Source organism: Trachinotus anak, unplaced genomic scaffold, assembly GCF_046630095.1.
Source record: "Trachinotus anak isolate AG129_WGS33_773 ecotype Australia unplaced genomic scaffold, CSIRO_AGI_Tana_v1 ptg000009l, whole genome shotgun sequence".
Taxonomy (NCBI): Eukaryota; Metazoa; Chordata; class Actinopteri; order Carangiformes; family Carangidae; genus Trachinotus; species Trachinotus anak.
The window spans coordinates 19,895,071-19,919,523 of NW_027273860.1; the positions used below are offsets into that span (position 1 = coordinate 19,895,071).

The 24,453-nt window shown below is 42.7% G+C and overlaps 1 protein-coding gene across 1 annotated transcript in view; it reads right to left on the bottom strand.

The window, feature by feature from the left end:
- LOC139625582 (partitioning defective 3 homolog) overlaps nt 1-24,453 on the bottom strand; it is a 358,479-nt gene that overhangs the window by 207,350 nt on the left and 126,676 nt on the right. Inside the window, exons 4-5 of the mRNA XM_071485696.1 lie at nt 6,029-6,213; nt 1,935-2,072 (exon numbers count right to left, since the gene is read on the bottom strand). Coding sequence (XP_071341797.1) covers nt 1,935-2,072; nt 6,029-6,213 — 323 coding nt within the window. The remainder of the gene's footprint in view (nt 1-1,934; nt 2,073-6,028; nt 6,214-24,453) is intronic.

Consider the following 24,453-nt stretch of genomic DNA (forward strand, 5'->3'; position numbering starts at 1 on the left):
GATGGGCAAAGACTAAGAGGCAAGCCGAGAGAAATCCTCTTCACGTGGAGCTCAGCGTGTCTGACACCTCCCAAGGTCATTTCTGTTCTCCCAGCAGAGAGCCTCTGTCACATTTAATAATTTTTAAAGGGAATATTTTTCTCCCTCCTCTGACAGGCTGAGGAGAAGAGGGACCAGTCACAGAGTGAGACAATCACAGAGTGCCGACAGAGCGAGGAGGTGTGAAGTGAGGAGACAAGCCTGCGATGACTAAGAGTGTACACTGTTGCTTTATAAGAAGCAGAACAGAAGTATGAAGTCTGATGTCAGTCATTGTTTCAGCTTTATGTTGAGCAGTCAGTGACTCTGGTATCTGTCACTACTGTGCCTACCACTGTTATTGCATTACGGTCAGAGATGATGCAGTGTGACACGATGCAGCATAGTATGAAACATGCAGACAATCTGCAGATGGAGAATACAAATTATATGCGTACCAGCCGATATATCCACTCGTCCTACCTTATGGCACATGTTAGATGCTGCTGTCACTCAGTCGGACATTATTATTACAGAGAGGCTGCCGAGTGGATATGAAAACTATGCTTTATCTATACAATAATAACTGGCTGATAGAGAGCATCGGACAGTTCATACTGTACCTTTCTGCAGGAAAGTACAGATCCAACTTTTTGTCTCCAAAGACCAAATCTGATACTCCAAGTTGGGGTTTGTTCCAAGGCCGGTGTTTCTCAACCATTTTCAGCCTAAGAACCATTTAACTATTAAAATAAAACTCACTCACCACCTAACTCCCCAAACATCCCTAAAACCAACAGTTCTACTACTTCAGTAGTACTGTGGTGAGCTGATATCCCCCGCTCCTCACATGCTGCATGGCAACAAGTGATGCAGTTTATGCAGCATCAAAATTATCACAGACATATGAATATGTCAGCAAACCCGCTACGAGTCTCAGTCGTGGTAAAACTTAACATTTGTCTGTTGTTTGTCCGCTGTGTTGGAGATTTCAATTGATTTTTTTGGGGGCATTTTTTTATTAGATGAGATAGTGCAGAGCAACAGGAAATGAGGGGAATGACACGCAGCAAGCAGGTCAGGAGTCAAAGCAGCAACTCGTCCACTCAGAGCACCTGCACTGACATTCTATGCACCGTAACCACTCAGCTATCGAGTCGCCCCCATCGGATTTTCTTTTTAACTGACCCGGTCTTCAGCCACCGGCCCATGCTCTCGTCTGCTGTCTGTGTTTGGTAGTTAACAGATAACTGGTGAAATTCAGCACAGTCCCAGGGCAGACTAACTGTTAGCTTCATCCACATTTCCTTTTAAATTGTCACGCTGATAATTTCTACATAAATCGTAAAACATGAACTGTAAACTGGTGAAGCTATGTGAGGAGGCAGCGTCACAAATCTATCCGTTATGTTGCTGTAAGTCCAACAACACTGAACAACAGCTCATTCAAATAATAATGTTTAAATTGACATATGAGTAGATTTAATTTTGAAAACAACACATACTGTAAACTATACACGATTCAACACTGGCTACTAGGCTTTGTGGTCATTTGTAGACAGTTTGAGAAACACTAACTTTAAAACTGACACAGTAGCAGTGTTCTCTAAAACTTTAAATCTGCACTGTATACCCCACTGTGTGGCACTCGCTGGGTTTATGTAGGGTAGCATGAGGCTGGGGACCTCTGTGGGAGACTGAGTGGGTGGCCCACCATGACTGAGCAAATCTAACTGGAAGACATGGACATTAAAGCTGTATTTAATGTGGATTCGACACGTCCCGGCTGACACCTTGTCCACTTAATAAGGTCAGTAGATGCCAATCTGACTTATCGGAGCTCAGCATCCCTACCTTACTGCCTGGATTTATTTGCAATGCAAAGGCAAAAATCCAGATTAAGTTCACAACTGTACCTGCTCCTGTCTGTCGAGCCACTGGTCCACCATTGGATGGTTAGCGCTCAGGGAGGAGCGAGTCAGCTCCCTCTGAAACTGAGTGGTCCAGCCACTCGCATCCCGAGGAAGACTCCGGTAGGCGTGGGCACCTCTGCCCTGCGGAGGGAACAGGAGGAGGTGGAGAGATTAACCACATGACTATGACACCGGAGCTACTGTCAGAGGAAGATTTACTTACAGCGATCATACCATCGCTGCCACAAAGACATGACTAGGCTCATAATCAGCCATCTGAGATCCTCTGTCAACAGACTGATCCAACCTCCATATTTCTGGCCTTTAAACAGGCAGTTTTGTGGATTAGTGCTCCTCTGTAGCAGCTGGATGACAGACATTTTGCGGTGGAAGTTGGTTAGTTTGTCTTGGAGCTGCGCCACACACCAACACCGAGTTGCTCATTCAAGTCTCACTCCATTTCACCCTCACCCCTGACCCCTCCCCACATCTAAACCTGAGCTGCTAATAAGAGGTCTCTCATAATCAGCCAGCCACAGCTGAGCGGCTCTTCCATTACAAAAATGCTCCTGCCAAGGTAATGTCAAACACCAAAAGACTTATTACAATGGCCACACGCACAGAAACACACACAAGTGGACGAGATTGCATTCCAGACATGCTAACCTCGGCTTTGAAATCGGAGTGACCGAAGGACGAGCTGGCTGAGGCTCTCTGAATAAAAATGAAAGCAAATGAATCTTAAAAATCACAGCGGAGACAGTGATTCACCAGGACAGACAAACAGAGTGAGAATTATTTAAGCTGTGATGAGGAACGGGATGGCAGCTGAAGAGCCAGACAGACAGAGCAGAAGTTTGGATTTCTTTAACGAGGCGTCACACAACAAAAGAGCAGAAACACAAAACTTAAAGAAAAAAAAAAATCCTGAGTGGCTTAGTGCAGGAAGAGAGACAGGGTGAGAGGCAGCTGCAAACATGAACAAAGGCGAATCTAAATACGTTACAAAATAAAAACAAAAAAAGGGAGAGAGAGAGAGAGAGAGAGAGAGCAGGAGAGAGATCCCTATACTTTGCATTAATGTATTAAGCCATGTGTGTTTTTTAGTGCAGCTGAATGTAGCATGACGGGGCCCGAGGAAGCACTGCAGACAGGACTGTAAAACTCCGCCGGACACGTGGGCCCTGCTGAGACAGCCCCAGCCTCGGCCCCCACCAACGCAATGCGCCGCGACAAAGGACCCCTCTACGCAAACTTTTACAACACATCAGATCGTAAAACGCGGAGACAGCCAGATACCAGAGAGGTAACAGTAAATCAGCACGCTCATATCCACCGCCTAATTCCTTCAGTTGACTGTGCTAAGCGTGGGGAAGCCGGGGTATGAGGTATTGTAAAGTCATTGGGAGACGTGATGAGTTTACAGTGCTGGCTGATGACGGAGGATTCCCATTGGCCTACGTTGTGGAGATTTAGCAGAACCAAGTCTGACTCAGCCGCAACTGGACTGGTAGGGAATTGAACAGATCGTGGCTGGCTGTAGTGTGAAACGATCCCAGACAACGGAGGGAGTCTGTGTGTATGGTGTGTGTGTGTGTGTGTGTGTGTGTGTGTGTGTGTGTGTATGGCCTGCATCCATACGCTCTTTTGGCAGTGCTTATCATTGATGTATGGTCCGTCTAAGAACAATGTTAACGCCAGCACAGCCATAAATCACAGTCAGTGCTGACTAATACACTCAACATCTGGTGCTGATTGAATAAAAATAGACTTCATCTCAGACCGGTGATGAATATATGACAGCTGGATGTATGAAAAGGAGATACTGAGGATTACGGACCGAGACTCCCCTCTTTTAAAAAAAAAATCTAATAGCCCTGTCAGAAACTGGACAGCGACAACGTCAGCCTCCCGGTGTTAGCTCATTACTTCTCACACCAGTCGCCAGTGACAGGAAGATGAGTGAATTGATTTATTTCAGATAATTGATCACCTGCTGCAGATGGGAGTCAGGAACTAAATGAGACACTCGTGCAAAATTGATTTAAGCCACAATCTGAGTTGAATCCTTTTTCAATCACATATTAACCAAACCAACTCTCTGAGGCCCACATTAAGACTTTCCCGTTGTTTCATACCTTGGTGTTTTGCCTTGTAAAGTTGTCATTTTTAAAAGTTTCACCAAGTGCGACACAGATTGAGAATCGGCACAATCTCAGCTAATTATATGTGTGTGTGTGCACTGTAATAGGGGATAATAGCCCACAGAACAAACAAAAGAAAAACAAAAAACAAACCTTGATTTTTTCCTCATTTTATCGATAAAAGCGCTGCAAACCATAATAATGAAAGAAAACTTCAACACAGAAAGTTGCACACATTTGTTTGGATTGTTCTAGATGTGATTTGAAGTTTCTCTCATTCTTTTGAGCTGTATCCATGTATTTTTTTTTTCTTCTCTTTGAAAAATCTGATCCAAAGCCTCAGCTGCACTAAATAATTTACTGGTCATAACTTTCTGTCTTTTTTTAAGTTACCACAATAAACTTAGACCAACTTCTTCTCGGAATAACACAGTGTTGCTCCTGTTTCATTTGGGTATCCCAGTAACAACCAAGCCTCTAAATCAGACTCTCTGATTGGCTGTGACAGCACCCACTGGAGCCAGTAGGGGTGTTCAATTCAGTGACATGACTCTGGACGTCACTTGGCAGGCAAACAGTAAATCTCTTCTAACTTTACATATTAGTTTATCCATCAAAGTCAACGAATCACACAGACAAACAGCGGCTCGCTGGAAATCACTGATTCTCCAGTGCCCCGGTCAGAAAAGGAATCCACTTTACATGTAAACTGTGGAGTAATGTTACAGTGAATTTTGAGTGCAGTTATTTGTTCAATCCTGTCATGTAAAATCTGAAACCCAAACCCTGCTTATGCCACAGTGTAAAGCAGCCAAATATTAATATCCTGCAGAGTGTACACAAAAGTGGAAGGCGCAGGGCAGGGCAGAGGGGCCACGCTGCAGGAAAGAGCCTGAGTGTGCATTTCTTGACACTCCTGGTCCTCTGCTTTTACCAGTTTTTATCCTCTCTGACACTCAAACCTTCTTATTTGCTCAGTTTTGGCTTGGGCCAAAAAGGAAGCTTCTCTGGCAAAATGAAAGGCCTACTAACCACGTCTCCCCAACCCCCCCCCCCCCCCCCCCCCCGCCCGCTGCAGAGGGCACTGTTCCATTGTTGGGGCTCTGAAGTATCTTTAAACAGGGTCATCAGATGACACTTCCAGACAAACTAATCATGTGGAGGGTTGCCGTGTCACGTTCCAAACACTCAGTCATCTCTCCTCTTTTTTTTTTTCAACCTCACTGTCTCATCAGGAACATATCTCTTTCTCTGCAAGAAGTAGAGGTCTATAGGCGCTATGTGGGGGCAGCCATTTTGAGAAGTTAATTGGCTTCCCTTCTTTTTTTGGGAAGCTGCAGGGGAGGACGTACCCGAGCTACACTTTTTTTTAGGATTTATAATCAGAGGCTTAGAAAGCCTGAGAAAAGGTGAATTTTGAACAAAGGGAAAGGGTTTAACAATCTCTGCTTGTCTTTTTAGAAGACAAGAAAGGGGTATTATCAGAAGGAAGTAGTTTCAGATAAAGAGTATCTATGCCACTGCTGGATATCTGCAAGCAGGGCAACGCAGGTTTCATATCTAATGGTTATTTCTTTGATTTGGGGCGCAGAGGAGAGTCGGAATGAAAATGAGGGAAGAAAGCTCGGTGAGGAAGTTGAAAACAGAGACTGCTGGAGGTTAGAAGATTTCAGAGCACTCTGACATTATAATTGATGCAGCTCAAGTACATCTGCAGCACTGTGGAAAATAACTTCTGGGCACGATGCAAGAGAATCAGTATTTGACAGTGGTGTAATAATGAATGAATGCTGTGTCAATCTTTTTATGCTCTGTGGAGTTTTAACAGCTTATTAGATTGACATAAACCTGTACGATATAAATGGTACATCACAGTACGCAGTAGTCCATTAGTATTTCTCTTAATAGCAGTCAAAAGTCAAGGTAAACACATTGACCAGATTTATATGTTACCTTTCGTTCCAGGCTGCCAGTACCAGAGCTTGTGTTTGGCTTGTGGTTGTACTTTTGGAAACCAGCAGTTGTGGACCAGCGAGTTGGGTTCATTCTGGATGGTTCCTCCGGACCAACCGAGACCTCACCCGGAGGAGGGTCGACCAGAGAGGGATCACTGCTGGGACGGACGTGGAGAGGCATGTCTGTGGAGGGGAAAGTGGAGTACAAGGAGGGTGGAAAGAAAAGGAGACAGAGAGAGAGAGAGGAAAAAGAGTTAGAGCAACTACAAACCACTTGCTGCTTTATCCACTTACTGAGCAGATCACTTTCCAACTCAGTGTTGCACATTTCTGGGGCCCTTGCTCTGTCTGGTAGCCACAAGACCCCTACAGTGCAGCTGAGACATGGGAAGTGGTGATTATAAGTACTTTTTGTTTTTATAAAAGGTCTACTGAGCCCACAAGGAAACACTGTACAACTCAGCTATGGAAGGTTAGGCTTGGCCTGAGTCCTGCTATCGTGAAAGAAATACACTGTCGATTCACTTAAAGCTAGTGAATTACCCAGACAGCTCTAACAAATGTAAATATGAGAAAAAAAAGAGCATGCATGTGAATGATCATCTCAGCCTTTGCTCAGTCTACAAACTCTAAAAATAACAATCCTAACTGCAGCGAAATTGCACGTATATCACGAGTGACTCTGAAGATGAGGGTCATTTTTACATAGCGCTCTACCAACTGAGGCTGATTCTGGAGAGTCTCCAGAGAATGAAACAAGGAACCAAAATTACCCCAGCCACCAGACATCTACTAGAAAACTGCCCAGGAAACTCTGTTCCATGTTACTGCTGCCACAACTAAAACTCAGTCTGAAGTTCCCACATTTGATCAGAGCTGCCAAAACAAGTAGAGGGAATGAAGCTGCTCCTCACTTCACACTCAGTTAAAACATTCAGTGAGAAATCCTGTTGATGCCTGTTACACAGCCAAGGCGGTAGGTATATCCGTGAGCTGTGGTGTGAATCATCTGGATTTTCCCAAAAGGCCATATGGATTTGTTTATGACATTCTAGCAGTCTGCGCGTTACACCCATAATTATGCAAATAGTTGGATAACCACCTGTCATCCATCGGCGGATCATTGCAGCGAGCATATGCCAGTGCTAAGCTTCCATCTGATACGCCAGAGACATGTCTTAGTGGTGGCGGCGACACATTTTAATCACGGCTTACACTGCGCCGCAACTCGTGCGTGTTTAATGCTGTGACAAGACTAGGGAGCTCTGAATACAACTCTAAGTGTTTCCTGCGACCACCTGCAGAGTAGCTGGGAATGAAGACAGTATTATTATGTGTCTGAATCCCAAAATAAAGGTGAGATCAACATGTGTTTGTCAGTGCCTGTATATTTTCAGACTGCTTTCCTTTCAATATTTTCTCAAACACAGATCTTTTCAAGAAGCATCTCTCTTAACCCCAGTAAATCACATCCCTCCTCCCGTGTCCTTCACCTTGTACTTGCTCTAATATGTTCCCATCAGAAAACATTTCTTCTGCCCGTCTCCTTGCCTATTTCACTCCTACTGCCACTATTTAATCCTCTCCCACTTGATAACTCTGTGGCGAGGACTCTGTGGCACTGAACTGTCGTTTCCCACTGACCCTTGTGCCTGTGGTTTCTGTGACTTTCTCAAAGTTTTGAACTATGACTTACATCAAACTTATAATATGTAACTTTTCCACATCAAAACATCTAAAAATGACCAGACCCATGTTATATATGTTGTAGAGTTACATTCTTACATTATCTCCATCTATTCAAACCAGAGAAATCAGGGATTTTATTCAATGTCACTTTTCAATGACGTCATATCTTCTATGAACAGTGTTGTGTTTCTCTGCCAGAAGCCAAAAATGGACTTTTATCCAGTTTTAAAATTCAACTACATATTTTAGCCTGATGAAGGATTTTAGTCATCAGATCTCTGAATTTTAATTTATAAGAGAAAAAAACAAATGTTAGCAAATACTAGGCACATTAGAAAAGCTCCCAGCTGCTCCGAGACATCCTGTGTCCTCTGAAGACTGTCAGGAAATCACTGATTTTTAAAATGAAACTGCTTAATTCAGTGTTTTTACTGGTTATATTCACCTGTTCGGTCTGTTGGAGAGGAGGAGACCTCTGTAGATAATTCAGCTCCGGGTAAAAACTTCCTGACTGATACTGAAGGAAGCTGACAGCCATGGTGGTGAGGACAACAACTCCCATGATCCCATGCTATTTGACGATGTCACCAAACTGCATCTTTTGTTATTGTTTTGACTGAGAGACCCCACATCCAGTGAAGCTGACTGTATTTGATTGTTTTGTATACTCATGTGGCCTCAGTACAGCCGCCCAGTATCCAAAGAATTATTGGACAATACATCAACTCACTATTCACATCCAGTGCCAGAGTTCAGTGACAGTGCAGGAAGTACAGAGCCCTTTATGAAGTGAGCTGAAGAGTAAGGATGTGGAGGCAGAGACTTCGAGCAGAAGCTCACCTCAATGGAACACAGTCACTTTAATGTTGTCAATTACGCCTGTGCTTTTCCTGCTTTCACATGCCAAAACGTCTGCTGTGAAAAAGGTCTCCTAACATTCATTCACTTTATTAACCGTAACCATGATCTTCTAACCAACTCTAACTATTCCTTTTTTCATTATTTTCTTGTCAAAGCCAGTTTCCTTCTCTAACCTTGAATTCAAAAAACACTGACAATAGGTATAAAAAAATGTTGTTGTGTTCTGGGGTTTCTCCTCTAACACCTGATACCGACGGGTCTGGTGACAGTACAGCAAGGTGTCTCAGCCCCACACTGATCTGTCCACTGACTTGTTTCATTACTTTCACTACATTTCACAATAGTTTAATGTTGATTAAACCACATTTGAACATGTAGCGTAGGGGCTCAATACTGCTGGTTATTAAATTTAAGCTGCATGTCATAAAACCTTCTTACTCTTTATAACCTTTTTATTGTTTTAAGTCATTTCAAAGCTTCCAGTACGAGCTGATGCCAGTGCAGAAACATTTGCACCACCTGTCCCTGCAGCACAGCCCCCTCTTTCCACAGAGAGCAGGGGTGCTCCTGCAAACTGGTGTATCTGGAAACTTCTAAAAGCTTTCTCAGCAACCAGAAAGTGGAGCCTACTTTTTCTAACTTGAGTTAATAAAACTATTTTTCACAAGGGAATCGTCGCTGCGAGTCACGTTCTCATGCAGTAACAGGTAGATGGTGAAGGCAAGCTTTCAAACTAGGTTTCTTCATAGCACCTCCAGTTAAAGTCTGACCAAGCCACTCTGCTGACACAGACCATGCTGACATGACACGCCAGCAGCATTTAATACATTCTGTATCCCTCTGTTACAAATGTGTTTCATTTATTTTGCCCATCGTCTGTGGGTTTCCTCAAAGGAGGTCGGGAATCGAGTAAAGAAACCCCAGCTCGCAGCCAGACGGCCAGTCGCTGTGCATTTACTCTCATATTAGGTTGAAGATTCAATAATGGCGTTTAATAGACTTTGCCCCTTCTCGGTGACGGCTGGTTCACGTCCAGTTCAGGGCTCTAATGATGTTCACCTCAGACAGCGGGGGTAATTAACGTCTGGTATTATCCTACATGACCGACTTAGGGATGACACACACACACACACACAGATGTAAAAAGACAGGGAGTGATGGGAAGAGATGAAAAGAAGGAGAAAAAGGGTTAAAAAAAAAAGATGAAAGATAAATCTGAATCATGACATCGAATCCAGTTTTTCCAATAAACCTTTTTATTATGAAGGACGTTTATATTTTATTATACTACATTAAGGCTTAATAAAGCTCTGTTTTTGGTGTATCTGTGTGTGTGGATAGGGAGTTACACAAGACACTTGTTGTGGATTAAAAGCCTTGGTGTGTTTCCCAGAATACCTCAAGGCTCGGCTCTTACTGGACGTTTATCTGGGTCTTTGGAAACCATGACAACATCGATCTCAGATCTCAGCGTGATTGTTTCCAGATGTAACAGACTAAGATGTCCATTGTTATGGACGAACCATTCATCCGAATCATTTGAAAACCATGAAAATAACTGGATTAAATTAAAATGTTGTAGATAAGGAAAGTTGGAGCTGAATTTAAGAATTCCTATAAGAGTTGCAGAATTACACAAAGGGTTGATATATCACTTAATGTTGATTTTATAAATCGCCAGATTAGGCAATTCTGTTTTCAAATTTCATCAGATAATCTCATCGCTGCTGATCATGCAAGATAACAAAACCTCACAGATTTAGATGCAGGAGTGAGATTTATGAAGGATTTACTTTGTGTGAGGGAGAGGACAAGTCTTCTGACCCTGCCTACCTCTCATCTATGCTTACACATCAGCTAATAACGTCTGGCTGTCTTACGATGCCACTGGCATCTAAACACTGACAAGATTCCCGTTCAGTGAGGTCCTCTTTTTAATAATATGCTGATCCATCCTGGGTTCAAATCCTCACAGATTAACATGTGATAAATAAGAGAGTTGTTAACGAGTGTGAGTGTGTGTGTGTGTGTGTGTGTGTGTGTGTGTGTGTGTGTGTGTGTGTGTGTGTGTTTGTGCGTTCACTGTTCAGAAGGTCACAATATGAAGATTCTCTCCTCTCCCCCCATTCTCCCTGACCAATTTCCCTCCTCTTAATTTGTGATGGGATTATCCCGGCAGTCCAAAGGGTTTGGTTGGTCCCACGTTTAATAACCAGAGCCGCCACTTCAGAGCGAGCCAGCCATCGATCCAGGCTGAAGAGGGAGCGGGACCACTGGGAGGGGGTGTTGGGAGGGTGGTGGCTAATAAGGCGAGGCCCTAATCCAGCCCCCGTAGTGAGGGATTATGGCCAGGGCGCAGGGTCATAGAGATGTACACACACTACAATTCACCACAGGGAGAGGTGAGGCTCTCCGGGGGCTATTACCTCGTATTGCTCTGTCCTCTATTTATCTTTCACCCTCACCTTGTTTGGAGGAGAAATATATTAGCTCACATGAATCACTGTGGATAAAAGTATTGCCATATACACACAGCAGGAGAGATAACACTTTATTGATCCCCAGACAGGCAAATTTGGGAGAAAGTCAATATCAAAGTCATTTAGTTTAGTATTAAATTGCAGAATCTTAGAAATTCTGAACACTGTGAGGTTACACGACGTGATTGTGCGTCAACAATACAGGCAACGTTTCTGATTATTGCTATTTTTATGGCCAAATGACCTGCAAACAGTTTGACAAAGGAAGGGATAAATTGTGAGTAGGTGTGGTGGGCCTTGCTTCAGTTATAACCCAAAGCCTGCTCTTACTTCTGAAGCACTACAATCAGCGGCAATAGTGGTGCTTTTTTGCGAATCACCAGACTTGTTACGAACACCAACCAGCTGTTAAACCTGGGCAAATGTTTAAACGACGACTTCTCTAACAATTATTATTATTATTTTCAGGTGTTACAGACACTCCATCATTTTTAACACAACCTGCACCCCTAACTGTAACAGACCAGGCACATATTATCATCTGATCCAACAACATGTATGGATTTAAAAGAACCACCACTAACAGTCTGGAGAAGAGGGCGCAATCTCAAAGATATCCTGGTCCATGCTAACAAAAAAAGTCAACAGGTCCTGTCAAAACCTCTCCCAACTGGATGCTACAAATGTAGAGGATGTGCTCAATGTAATAATATGATCAAGGGTAACTATTTCCCTCATCCTAACACTGGTCACATGTAATATACATGATCAGATGTCCCTGTGGGTTATCCTTTGTTGGAAAAACATCACATTCAGTAAAACAGAGAGTAAGTGAACACAAAAGATGCATCAGGAGAGATGATAGAGATTATCCCAGTAGTAGTATATTTTAATGACATCTCACCATTTAGGTTCCAGGGTACTGAAAAGCTGACTCTACCTGAGAGAGGTGGTAACACTGATGAAATTCTTAGTAGAAGAGAGGTTTACTGGATATTCCATTTGCAAACATTTTCCCCTGAAGGACTGAATGACGAGTGAGATGCCACAGCATGTTACGCTCTAAGAAATCCATCCACGGCACATATAAGATGCCAATAATTCATATGATTACATACTTTAAATGACTTATGGAAGCTGAAAAGCTGTAAATAATTGTGTAAATAAAGGTGATTATATATGGTGATGTCTCACTTGTTCTTCATATATTTATTATTCTCTCCGACGCACCTGGATCTAACATATCTGGAAAAAAAGATGTCACAGATTTGAAATGTAACATGATCTCACACATGGAAGGCCCGTTTCCCACCAAATAGTTATTCAGTCACTGGTTTGGGGGGAAAAATATGAAGACCCCCTCTTTCTTTCCAATTTGAAATTACAAGGCAAATAACAATGACAGTCCAGCAAATGGTGCACTGGTCCAATCAGGAATGGAAAGGGCTCCTGTTGTTGGCTGAGAGGAGATAACTGTCACATATTGTCGAGTCCACTTTAATAACACCCGTCTCAAGCCAAGTGCTTGTCAGACACAAACATTAGTAAACACTATCATTAATCCCTGACAAGATGTTATTCCTCTTTATGAATGAGATGGTGTTGAAGGACACACACTCAGACAGACACACTCTTTCAGAGGCCTTTGAGGTCTTCCTGATGCTTCTTTGCTGTTCTAGTGTCCTTTGTAGATTTAGATGCTTTTACATGTCAAGTGATATAGTTATTATACGTTTAACTGCCTGATGTTAGAAATGACAAAGCTACTGGGATGAACAGGACAGTGTGGGTGAGCCAACAGGAGCCTTTTATACCTTCTTAAAGTTATAATGCGTATGTTTAACATTAAAATGTCTAAAATCAGCTAGACCTGTGTAATATGTCTTGTAAAGTTGTGTTTTGCATTATCCCAAATGTTACCAGCAATTCTTAAATGTGTCGGCGTTGTGGTTGGTGGACTCTCAAAATTGACTTTTATCCAGCTTTAAGCCACATTGTTAAGATACAACTTTTACACCTTGGTTGATTTCAACTATATATTTAAACCAGATGAAGGACTTTAGTCATCGGATGTTTGGATCTTAAGTTATCAGAGAAAAAAATCTGAGCAATTGTTGGACAGCTCAGGTTCCAGGCCCTCAGAGATGTCCTGTCTCCGCTAAACTGCATCAGTGAATCAGTGATTTGGAAGATGAAACTGCTTTATTTAGTCTTTGTACCGGTTACAATCAGCTGGTCTGTTTGTTCTGGAGAGAAGGAGACCTCTGTGGATAATTCAGCTCCAAGTAAAAACCCCCTGACAACAGGAAGACAACAACTCCCATGATCCCACGCTACGTCACGACACCACCAAATGTCTTTTGTTATTGTTTTGATTGAGAGAAGTTACAGTGTGTTGCAGTCTTATTGGCTGGACGACCTGTTAGCAACATTCTCTGCTATAGGTTGTACGGTGTCAAAATGTCAGACCACAAAATAAAAAAACACCATAAACAACACCAGCCTGTAGTACAGTTACATCCACCTCACTTCACTTCTCTACATTTTCCTCAAGTGTCTCCGGTGATGCAGAATCAACTTCTAACTTAGTGCTGAAAGAGATGGGGGTCAGCTCTAATGTATTAGCTGTGGAGGTTTCCAATCAATGAAATGGCATGAAGTACAGAAAGAGTGTCCTTAGTCTACCTGGAGAGGAGGGAGTGGCCCTTCGTCCTGACTGGCTGCCAACTCAGGGTAATGGAGCTAATGCCTCAGCATACCGATCAGGTATGAGAGGACGCACCAAGGATAGACTTTGTGTTTGAGTGCGTGTTGTGTTTGTGTAGTTCTATACTTACGATGACTTTATGGCCACATCGGGGTTTAAAATGAACAAACTCCAGCCAGAATATGCCACTTAACAAGAAACTAGTTTTGAGTTAGATGTAGTCTGAGGTACTCAGAAGAGATTATGGGAGCTTGGGCAATGTCAGTTGCATATAGATAAAAAATGTCTTAACCTCCCAGGACACAAGTGCAGAGGACATTGTAAGTTACTTAACGTTTTTAAAATGTGCTGTCTTGCTTGAATCAGTGCAATGTTTAGCATACGCCCCTCAACAAGAGAAAGAACTTCTTTATTGATCCAAGGAGAAATCCACTGTAAAAGATATAACAACGACAGCTGAGATTGATATTTTGTTAGTTTTAAGCTGTATTGTTAAGTAACCAACTTCCCAGTTCCTCATGTCAAGGTAATTTTGACACAAGAATATTCTAGTCATGAGCAAAACCAAACCTCTACTAAACATCAGCTGAACATCACGATGTCAGTTAGCGAATGTTGGGTTTTGACATCAACCTGTTTTTCATTTCCAAGCAAGACTTAACGTCCGTCCAACATCAGAGTGGTTAGTGTCAAAGGTCTTTCTGATGTTATATTGACATCTGGTGTAATGAGGGAAACCCAGGAAAACTTGAGCTGATACCTAAAAACCAAACCACAAAGGGCTCCAAACTGCAGCTTTGCTCTTATGTGGATTGAAACTGTGAAGCTGATGCTGCAGCAGATGTTTGTGATCAGCTGTCAAACAAAACGCACTGACTGGGGTGTGGCCAGAGGTACAACATGTTTTGGAGTTTGACCCATGAAGAGCAGCGCAACAGCAGTTTGTTTTCCTTTGTGCCTCAGTGTGGATTAACACTGTAATCAGAACAGGAGGGGTCGGTTTTGGAAAAGTCGCAACACTTACACAATTACAACATAACATCTGCACTGAACGTTACAGATAATGCATCCAGTTTTCCTGTACAGTAAGATATGGGCTAAAGGTTAAAGTCGGGTCTTCGTCAGAATTTCAACATAAATGTGTGCATACAGTAAGAATCTAGGCACTATCAGCGAACCAGGGATGAGGAGTGTCTGGAGGGTGAACTGGGTATTTTCTCTTGTGGCCCACCAGCCCTGGCATACTGCGAGTCTCTGCTTTCACATCGAACTGATTTAAATATAAATGCCATCTAACCATGGCTTCATGAAATGTCTAAAAGCTATTTTTTTCTGGGCCGCTTTGAATACTTCAAGCCTGGGCCAGTTCAATGTCTGAATAAATTATGGCACTGAGCCATTTTAACTCTCTCTCCAACCACTGGCTACATATTGATGTCCCTCGTGTGCAGTGGAAGGGGATTTCCACTGAATACACCCTGACCTGAATCATCCACAGGGGAACAAAAGGTTCCTTTTTTTTTTTTTTTTTTTTTTTGGGGGGGGGGTCAAGACAGTTCTGCAGTGGTGGGAACCAGGAGGGTGGAGAAAGAGATGAAATATGTAGAAGACTTTAATAGGATGCGAGTCAACTCAAGGCTAAATAGGGTCAAGAATACCACTCCGAGTGCTCCTGTGAAGTGTTTCGCAAACTGGAATCTGAAGTTACGTCAGAAAGAGAGATGAGACAGACTGTGAATAAACATCAACTGTTGACCTTTACCAAGGCTGGAAGATGAAATCAAATAGATGGATGGATGGAAAAACACTTTAAAGCAAAGGGGCACTTATGAAAACAAAAAGCCTGCTTGGCTTTAGAGCTAAGTGCCCCACTGTCTGTCCACTGTGTATGTGCAGATCTGTGTGTGTTTGAGCTTTCTCGCATATGAACATGCACATGAATAGAAATCAATTTTTGCATTTTCACGTCCTCTTTGTTTCTCAGCATATTCTTCATGAAAGATGTAATTATACTGTGGCTGCTTGTGGCTGGAACGTGGTGATAGAACAGGGAGCCTCTGCTTGCTTCTCTTTCATTTCGTTTTCATCATAGACCAAAACCTTAAACACAAAATCAATCAATAAATGTGCATTAGGAAGCCATGATATCATGCTGAAAATCTGTATTGGGAAACAAAACAAGTCTGTAACTCGGTGCCTTAACAGTGTGTCTCACTAGTTTGTCAACTTTCTGTTTACCAGTTCTTCATTCAACTGGCTCATGAATAAAAGGAGTTGTTTGCAGAGAAATCAAAACCCTGACCTTGCTTTGTCCTACGGTGAAGCTTCTTTCACAAACTAGTCTAAAATATCACTCAGCTGGATGCACAGCCTCTGTAGGAAAGAATCTCCTGTTGTACTGATGGTTGACACAACAGCCAGACTTCTGTGCCAGTGTTACATATCATGGTCATCTCACTGAATTGGTTAAAGGTCCCACATTGTATAAACGTAGATGTGCATGTCTTTTTTTTTTTATTATAAAGCAGGTCTAGGTTCTATATTAATACTGTAAAAGTATCAAAGCCTCAGTCCACAGAGAAATGCATCAGCCTGTATTGAGATACTGAGCCTTAAAGCCGTGAGGACTTCTGGAACATTGTGATGTCACAACAAAGCAGACCATGCTCTCAGTCACACCCCAAGCCCCGCCCACCTGGACCCACCAACCAAGCTTACAGTATTTGGTTTCCCTGAGTGTTTACCTGAAATCTGCTTTATTTTATTCAATCACTAAGAAAACAGTCAGCCAATCAGAAGAGAGGCTCCAAGCCAGAGAGAAGCCTGAGAGAGGAGATGTAAAACTACACTGAGATGGTTTTTGGTTCTTAAAAGCCACAAATATATCTTCTTATAAATATCAACACTTCAAATAAAACCCAGGCAAAGTGTAAAATATGGGCCCTTTAAAGCTGCAGTTATGCTGATCAGTGTCAAGGACATAGAAACTCTGTGTCATTCCCTTTGTTTGGAAAAAAACATAACTCAACTGCTGTAATTCCTGTTTTAGAATTGCCACACTTTACTATTCAATAAGGAAGCTACCATGTATCCAGAAAGTTCTACTCTGTTTGGAATCAGTCTCATCTTCAATGGTAAACGTCACATGTCAATCATGTTGGTTTTGATGTAGGTGTGATGGCCTATCACAGTCCCTGAGTCAAAGACTGAGACGGCAGGGAGCTGTAATCCCACAGGGTTGCTGAGTCAACCATCCTGTTTTCATTTTGAACAAGAAATAGAGAGAGACAGAGACTGATTCCTCTCTCCTTACAGAGAGACAGTACAGACTATTTACTGCAGAGACAGAGGAGAGGATGTCAACCTTCCTCAAACCCTCAGAGATGAGGCCTCCAGCAGCAGACACCTAGACTCTACAAGAACAAAGCAACAATGGCACCAATGTATGTGTGCGTGTGTGTGCTTGTGCATGTGTGTGTGTGTGTGTGTGTTTGTGTGTTGTTCGCAGACTGTTTCCCTAGACAATGAAGATCTCAGAGCGGAGGGGAGGGGAGGGGCGGAGTGGAGTTCACTCCCCAAATCAAACCTGACTCATCTAGGTCGAGGCTGCGCTCCGGCTGAGACCCCAGAGAGCAACACGACTGGTGTATGTGCATGCATGTGTGTTTGTATGTTGGCATGTGTGCACGCATCAATAAGTGCAAACTTTCACATGATGTTTATCCTCATACTGTTAAACAATTCATTAACATGCATGTTCACCCCCACCTGAGCCCAAACCTTTGAGAGCGAGTTGCTGCCCCCAGGCCCGCGGCTCTGAAGGGGCCCAGCCCAGTGTCTACCATACACTGATTTAATTGTGACAACCCACCAGAATATGAACATTGATTTTCTATTTTTTTTCATGATTTTAAAGGGGTAAAACCTTATTTCATTGTAGAACTGAGAGAGAGAGAGAGAGAGAGAGAGATGTAGGAGAGGAGGACAGCAGCCAACATGCTGCTGAGGGAGCAGGTGAGATTGACAGCAATCACAGAAACAGAGCTGTGTATATTGTTTAGTTGTTTATTTGTCACAAAGTTTTTGGCAATTAAAATCTTTGCAGCAGAGCACCTCATATACAGCATCATTTAATCATCAATTTAAGAAGCCCCCACCACTGCTGAGGGGTTCTCCTCTTGTGCAGCAAACTGCAGCAGCAGCAGGGACACTGCGGCTTGTTTGTATTGTCATTGATTCCACCCCCTTAGCACCCCCTCAACAGGACCCCCACCGCTCTGAGTCGATTTGGTTGTCGGTGTCAGCATGTCTGCTGGATTTCTGTTTCCTCGCTGTTTTCCACAACAATACAAGTGGAAGAATGTCCAGGTCAGAGTATTTCTGAAATCAGTCTCAAATTCTCCTTCTTTCTCACCTCACTGTAATCTTCATTTCTCTCCTTTCTCATCTATCTCTGTTAAAATGTGTCTTGCATCTCCATACAACCTATAATAGGCTGTATCAGGGCCCAGCAATCAGCCATCGACTCTGAGCCAACTTCCCTCCACATTTAAATCCATTACTGCCGTGTAACAATTTACCATCTTTTCCCAGAAATAGGAGCATATACACTAACATACTCTACCTGACTTGTTATTCCCCCAAAATTAAATGATCTGATATAAATCATGCTTAAAAACACCCCAATTCTATAACCCGACACACTCGTGGAGACTCCCATCCACGCCCAGGCCTCCAGGGAGGTGCTAATCAGCAAACCAAACAACCCAGGAACAGGCCCACAGCAGCACCTTCCATGTAAACACCACTCTGTGTGTTTCTCTATTATGACCGGTCCAGAGGTACAGGCTCCTGGAGAAAAGGAGCCATAAATCTCACTCAGCCTGATATGTGGCCAAGTCGGTCACGATTAAAACCATGGCTCTGAAAATGTCATGAGCCAGGAGCGGTCGGAGCTGGAGGCGAGACGAAATCTGCCAGAGTTGTTACGTTTTAGGACTCAGTTTAGGTTGGACAAACAAATTTTGACTTGCTCCGAAAATATCAAAAAGCTGCTACTGGTGAGATAAATAAAGACTTCTCCCAGTGCAACCCCCCTCTCAGCCCTGAAAAGTTATTTCAGTGTAGGTGATTGCTTTAGTCGACGTCGGGGGTGTCAGTCTGCACTGAAACATGCCTGTGCTTTAGAAAGTATCTCAGCCCTCAACTCTTTCATTAACATGGCTCAAAGTTGAAGAGCCAAATAAGATCAGAATTCTGAAGGTAAACGATGAACACACACACACACACACACACATATACACTGGTAAGAGTTCTGATCTGGACCAGTCTCATGTAGAAGCGATATCACAGCATTCACCTTAACCCAAGGTAAACCCATACACACATACTCTCAACGGGCTTCATTAAACTCAGTGTATCTTCTCACAGCTGTGTCACTTCATCGTCACTACATCATCCGTATGGAAGCTGTGTGAAATGTTGTGAATATTGATGCTAAAGGTTTAAAAACAACATGGGTCAAACTCTGACCTTTAATAGTTACAATATAAAACACGCACACTGTACAGAGAACAATGTACCAAACTTCATCGCCATGGTAACTATAATAACGGTCGTAGCTTGGTAAGGTTTCGGGGACACGGGGACCTCAAGACATGTGACTGGTCAGTGTAGCTCTCAGCTGCACTTCACTGTAACTGGTGGGTACAGGCAGACCATCTACTCTGCACTGTGTGTGGAGAATGAGGAGCGGGAGGCTTGCTTATCTTTGTATGCTGCCATTTATTGTCTGAACAGGAAGTGAATGTGTACTGGACGCTCATACTGTTGCCTCTCACACAGCACACTAGAAAAGAACAGTTATTTTAGCACAGAGGCTAACTGGCTAGCTTAGAGAGTGCAATATGCAGCGATTTGAAAATATCAGCACTTAAAATGTGCAGAACTCTTCTCATGAACATTTCAGTAAACCACAGCACTGCACTCAACAGCTCACTTCAGGCACATCCCTCATGGACTGGCAATGTCCCCGAGCCGATAAATACATAGAGATACATGCACATAAAATCATGGCAATTATAGCCAGTGGAATTACATGCTATACATACTCTGCTGCAACAGCACGGACTACTTGTGTTTTCTGAAGTCATTTTAAGATGCCACTGCAACAGCGATAGAGACAAGAGCACTACTGCAAAGATTTACAGCCACTAAAATACATTATCCACTGTGGTCAACCGCACCATTTCAGGATCACTTTATAGAAGAGTTTGCTTCCTCTGTCTCCAAACAAGATGAAATCGTAACAGATTTAATTGTCACAGCCGATGTGTGAGCAGAAACTGGAGGCTGATGAGTGAGTGAATGAATTTCAGTTTCTGGCAGGTCAGGCAGCATCTGAAGCACAGAGCTCACCCCACTGCAGTTTCCAGACACGTACACAAAATCCATATCGCAAACATTTCAGCTGAGAGAACAACTTCCTCCCCCTGCTCTGAACAAAAACATCCTCACAACAGCTGCTCTTTTCAGAAAAGATGACAAATGCCAAAACTTCCACCAGACTCCACAACTTTTATTTTTTCTGGACCCTTTGATGATTTATTGGCAAAAACAGAGAGTTATTTGGTGTGTGAGATGAGAGGAGTGCTGCGGGAGCAGTGATATGGGCACTGGTGTGAGGCCTGGCTTAAATGTGTTGCTGAATGAACTGAGACATTTCTGGTTAAAAAGCCTGCCTGCTGGGAACCACCACTGAGTGCATATGCTAATCTTAAAACAGCTCACACACACATTAATCTATTTCTACTCACACACACACCCAACAGCATGTATGAGGTCAGAGTAGTTTACATGTGAAACGTCAAAGCATATCAGAGAGGCTCTCTTTCCTCAACGCAGAGCGGAGCGACAAAAACAGAAACAGAGGAGAAGAACTCACAGACTCGGCGCTGCTCGGCTCTATGGAAATAACTTTTATTAGGCCTGTTTTTAGAAAAAGTGAACACAGGATCCTAAAACAAACAGATGGTATTGTGACGTGCAGACTGTGTTTTGGATATGCATCACTCTGATCAGTCACGCAGGATTATGAAAGCACATGAGGTTTTCATAGAGATTTTAAGCAGGGGGTGATGAGAGGGAAGCAGGGGTTTAGAAAATCTAACTTCTTCTCCATAGGTTTGCATTTTCAGAATAACACATATAATCAGGAAACAGGGCCGCATGGTGAGGAGGGAGACTTTTCTTCAGTTACACTGATAATGCTGAAAATGATAATATCTAAGGCTTGGATAGAGGGGGAGAGCAGTGAGCAGAGACTGTCCTCCTGTAAAAACAAGCCTACAGGTCGTCTGTGCAGCAGGTTATGACCCATACTTACATATTGTTGCTAGGCGACATCTAGTGGCTGTGGTAATTATGACAGGAGCAACGGGAAAAGTGCGGTGACGTAGTTTATAGAGCGACAAAGTCCACGTCAGGAGGAGGTTGGGGTGGATGGATGAATATGACACAGGAGAGCGGTGTTCGCTTCCCATGTGACAGTAGCAGTTTATGTTTCTATTATCTATGACCATTCATTATTGTAGCCATGACAACAAAGATCCGCCAATGTAGAGGAAGTTCTTATTTTAACCCAAATCACCAACTTTTCCTAAACCTTACTAAGCCATAACTGATTGATAGTAACCACAGTGACAAAGGTAGGTATGCCACTCTCGGTACAGTCTGCATGTTTATTACTGTAACCATGACAGCCAAGGTCTGGTACTCCAATGGGTCGTATCAGAGGGTTGAAAAAAACCACGTTTTTCAGGTTGGAGGACTGGTTGGAGTTATATGAGAGTCACAGGGAGGCTGAGAGGTTAAAGGTGATATGTGTGGCACTTAAACATCAATAAATCAGTACCACTGTCACTCCACGCCAACACGCACCACTCGGTTAGATTTCACACCGATATAGCCGGACGTGTTGTGGCACAAAAGAGATCGCTTTAGATCTCGAAACAGGAAGAAAAGGTGATGTCCTTTCAGAGCAGGCAGAGCTTAGGGTTCAAGAGTTTCTTGCAGTTGTAGTAGGATCATGTAAAAGGTCTCAAAGTTCCAGTTGCTCATAGCGATGGCACAACGTGACCTCACAGTGAGGATGATGAAATACGCAAGTAACTTTTCAGCAATTGCAACAGCTCTTGAAGTCGCAAAGCCCTGAAAATGAGCTGAGAAGCATGTCAGAGTTTCTTCTATCACAGGTGTCCAGACACACATACCTTCATTTAGAAAACTTTGAAGAAGATATATGGCTCATTCTAAATTGTGCTGTCACGCTAAGATGGAAGTTTGCTAACTATTTTACTTCTTGACACATTTAGGTTCTGGACCCTGCATGGATAGGACCTCAGCCCAGGTTGATCTCAGTTCAAAATGTCATACCAAAGTTTAGTAAAGAGAAGACTCCTAAAATTACATTAGCAGACTCCTACTTGTTTTACAATGGGGTGTCAAACAACTGTGTTTGCGCGTAGTGGCTGCAGTTAAAGTTACAGTTAACAGAGTGCTGGACTTCAACATGTGAGGCCGAGGTTTCTTATTAAGCTGTTTTCCAGGTTTAGGAACAAGTGCACCATGGTTAAGGTTTTGATTAAATGTTAATTTATGTATGTTGTGAACTTTTTCTCTGTTTTAAACCAGACCAAGGCCTTAAGTTAACCTTAACCAAGTTCAACCAGTGTCTAAACATAACCATAAGACCATTTAATAAAGCAGTAACTGAAATCAATGAGTCAATATTCTATTGCAAGATCATCAATATTTTTAAATGAGAGAAATGAAATATTTTGTCAATGAACATTTTACTGATACATTTTTTTTATGACTTCCTGGATACATTCATAACAACATTTTGTCAATATGTTGGTAGAAAAGGTAATCTGGCCGGTATTATGTTGATTCCAACATGTATTCGGCATTTCAAATTAGTTGTATAAATTTAATTTATAGAAAAGAGAGTGGGGATAAAGAAGTTAAAGGGTTGTTTGTTTACAGTATGAACTTGCACAAGTCCATGCAGCTGAGGCGTAATACAGTGTGTGCTGTAGGTGTGCTCTTGCGTAGTGATACAGTAGTTCAGTGGCTGAGAAAAATGTAGTACCAAAGGAAAGTGTCGTTTTAACAGGAAGGTAAAGAGCTGAAAATATTCTACATGAAGTGTACATTTAGACAAACACTGGATTGTTTCTTTGGGCGACGTGCACAGCAGCACATCACTCTGCTGGTGTGTCGTGTTCCCTGCTGCCTGTCCTAACTGGCTGCACGCTGATCTGAATATCCTGCAGGTAACACACTGACTGTGCATGACTAACTCACACAACCCCACATCAAATAACCCAAAATATCACTTTAGGTCAGTTTTTTTTCTCTGTATAGCGCCAAATCACAACAGAAGTCATCTTTTTATATGAAGCAGGTCTAGACTTGATCATATTATTTACAGACCCAACCATTCCAACCATGAGCAACTGTTTGGCGACAGTGGAAAGGAAAAACCTTGAGCCGAACTGGACCCTGGATAGGCGGCTATGTGTCTCGACAGGATACTCTTTGTTGAGACAAAGCTTTCGAAAGGAAAACATCAAAGCTGGTTTATTCCACTTACTGTAATGGAGCAGCTGGCAAGATGGCAGCACTGATATCAGTTTCAAGGTGCAAAAAGCAAGTAGGCAAGCTTAAAGGTAAATGAATGCAACTGGTGAGGTGAGGTGTGAGCTTGTTCACAGAACAACTTGAACCCAGTCTCTATTTGAAGCAAGGATCATGTCATCACCCTGCACTAAAATGAAGGGATGGCAACCCAGATTTGACTACCACTGAGCTGCACCCTGAACACTGTTTTCAGGCCTCTCAGGGGCGATACAACAGGTCAGCTAGCTGTGGGTTTGATCTCTGCTACTTGACTAAATTCCACATGACAACAACAATTTGGGTCAGCAGGCTTTAGGAAGTGGACAGGAATTCAATCCTGCGAATAACCTAACTTGTACAGAAACTCCTGCTGCTACTCCCAGTTATACGTATCTCATTTAGTTATTTTTATTTATCTCTTTAGTATTAGGAAACGTCCAATTTATGTAGAATTGAATGTATACTTAGCATTAGGAAATGCCTTGTCCAGTCTTATCTGTCGTGCCTGTGCAGTGTGCACTTTATATGTTTCACCGCAGGAGAGTGGGAAACGTCCTTTCGATTCCTTTGTATGTCTTAACATGTGAAGAAATTGACAATAAAGCTACTTTGACTTTGACTTTGACAATCTGCATCCGCTGTGCTATAAGACACTAAAAACCAAAGTGTTTTTACTGTAGCTGACCAAGTGCTGTAGGGAGCTGCAAATGAAAGGACCATTTCCTCATGAGTGTCAATAAAGAATTATTATTGTTTATACAAAAGTGATGCCATGATGAAAACAAAAATACGCAACTGATCAGCAAACATGCAAGAAAGACTTCTTACACAACATATGATAACTGGGGACTGTGCTGCCGAGGGGGAGTCAATCATGTTTTCACTCACTAATTCCTGCAGGCACAGGAAAGCATCTAAGCCCATATTAATAATTAAAAGATCAAATCTATGACAGAAGACAATGAGCAGCTTTGTACTCATTTCCAAACATTGCAGACCCAGACC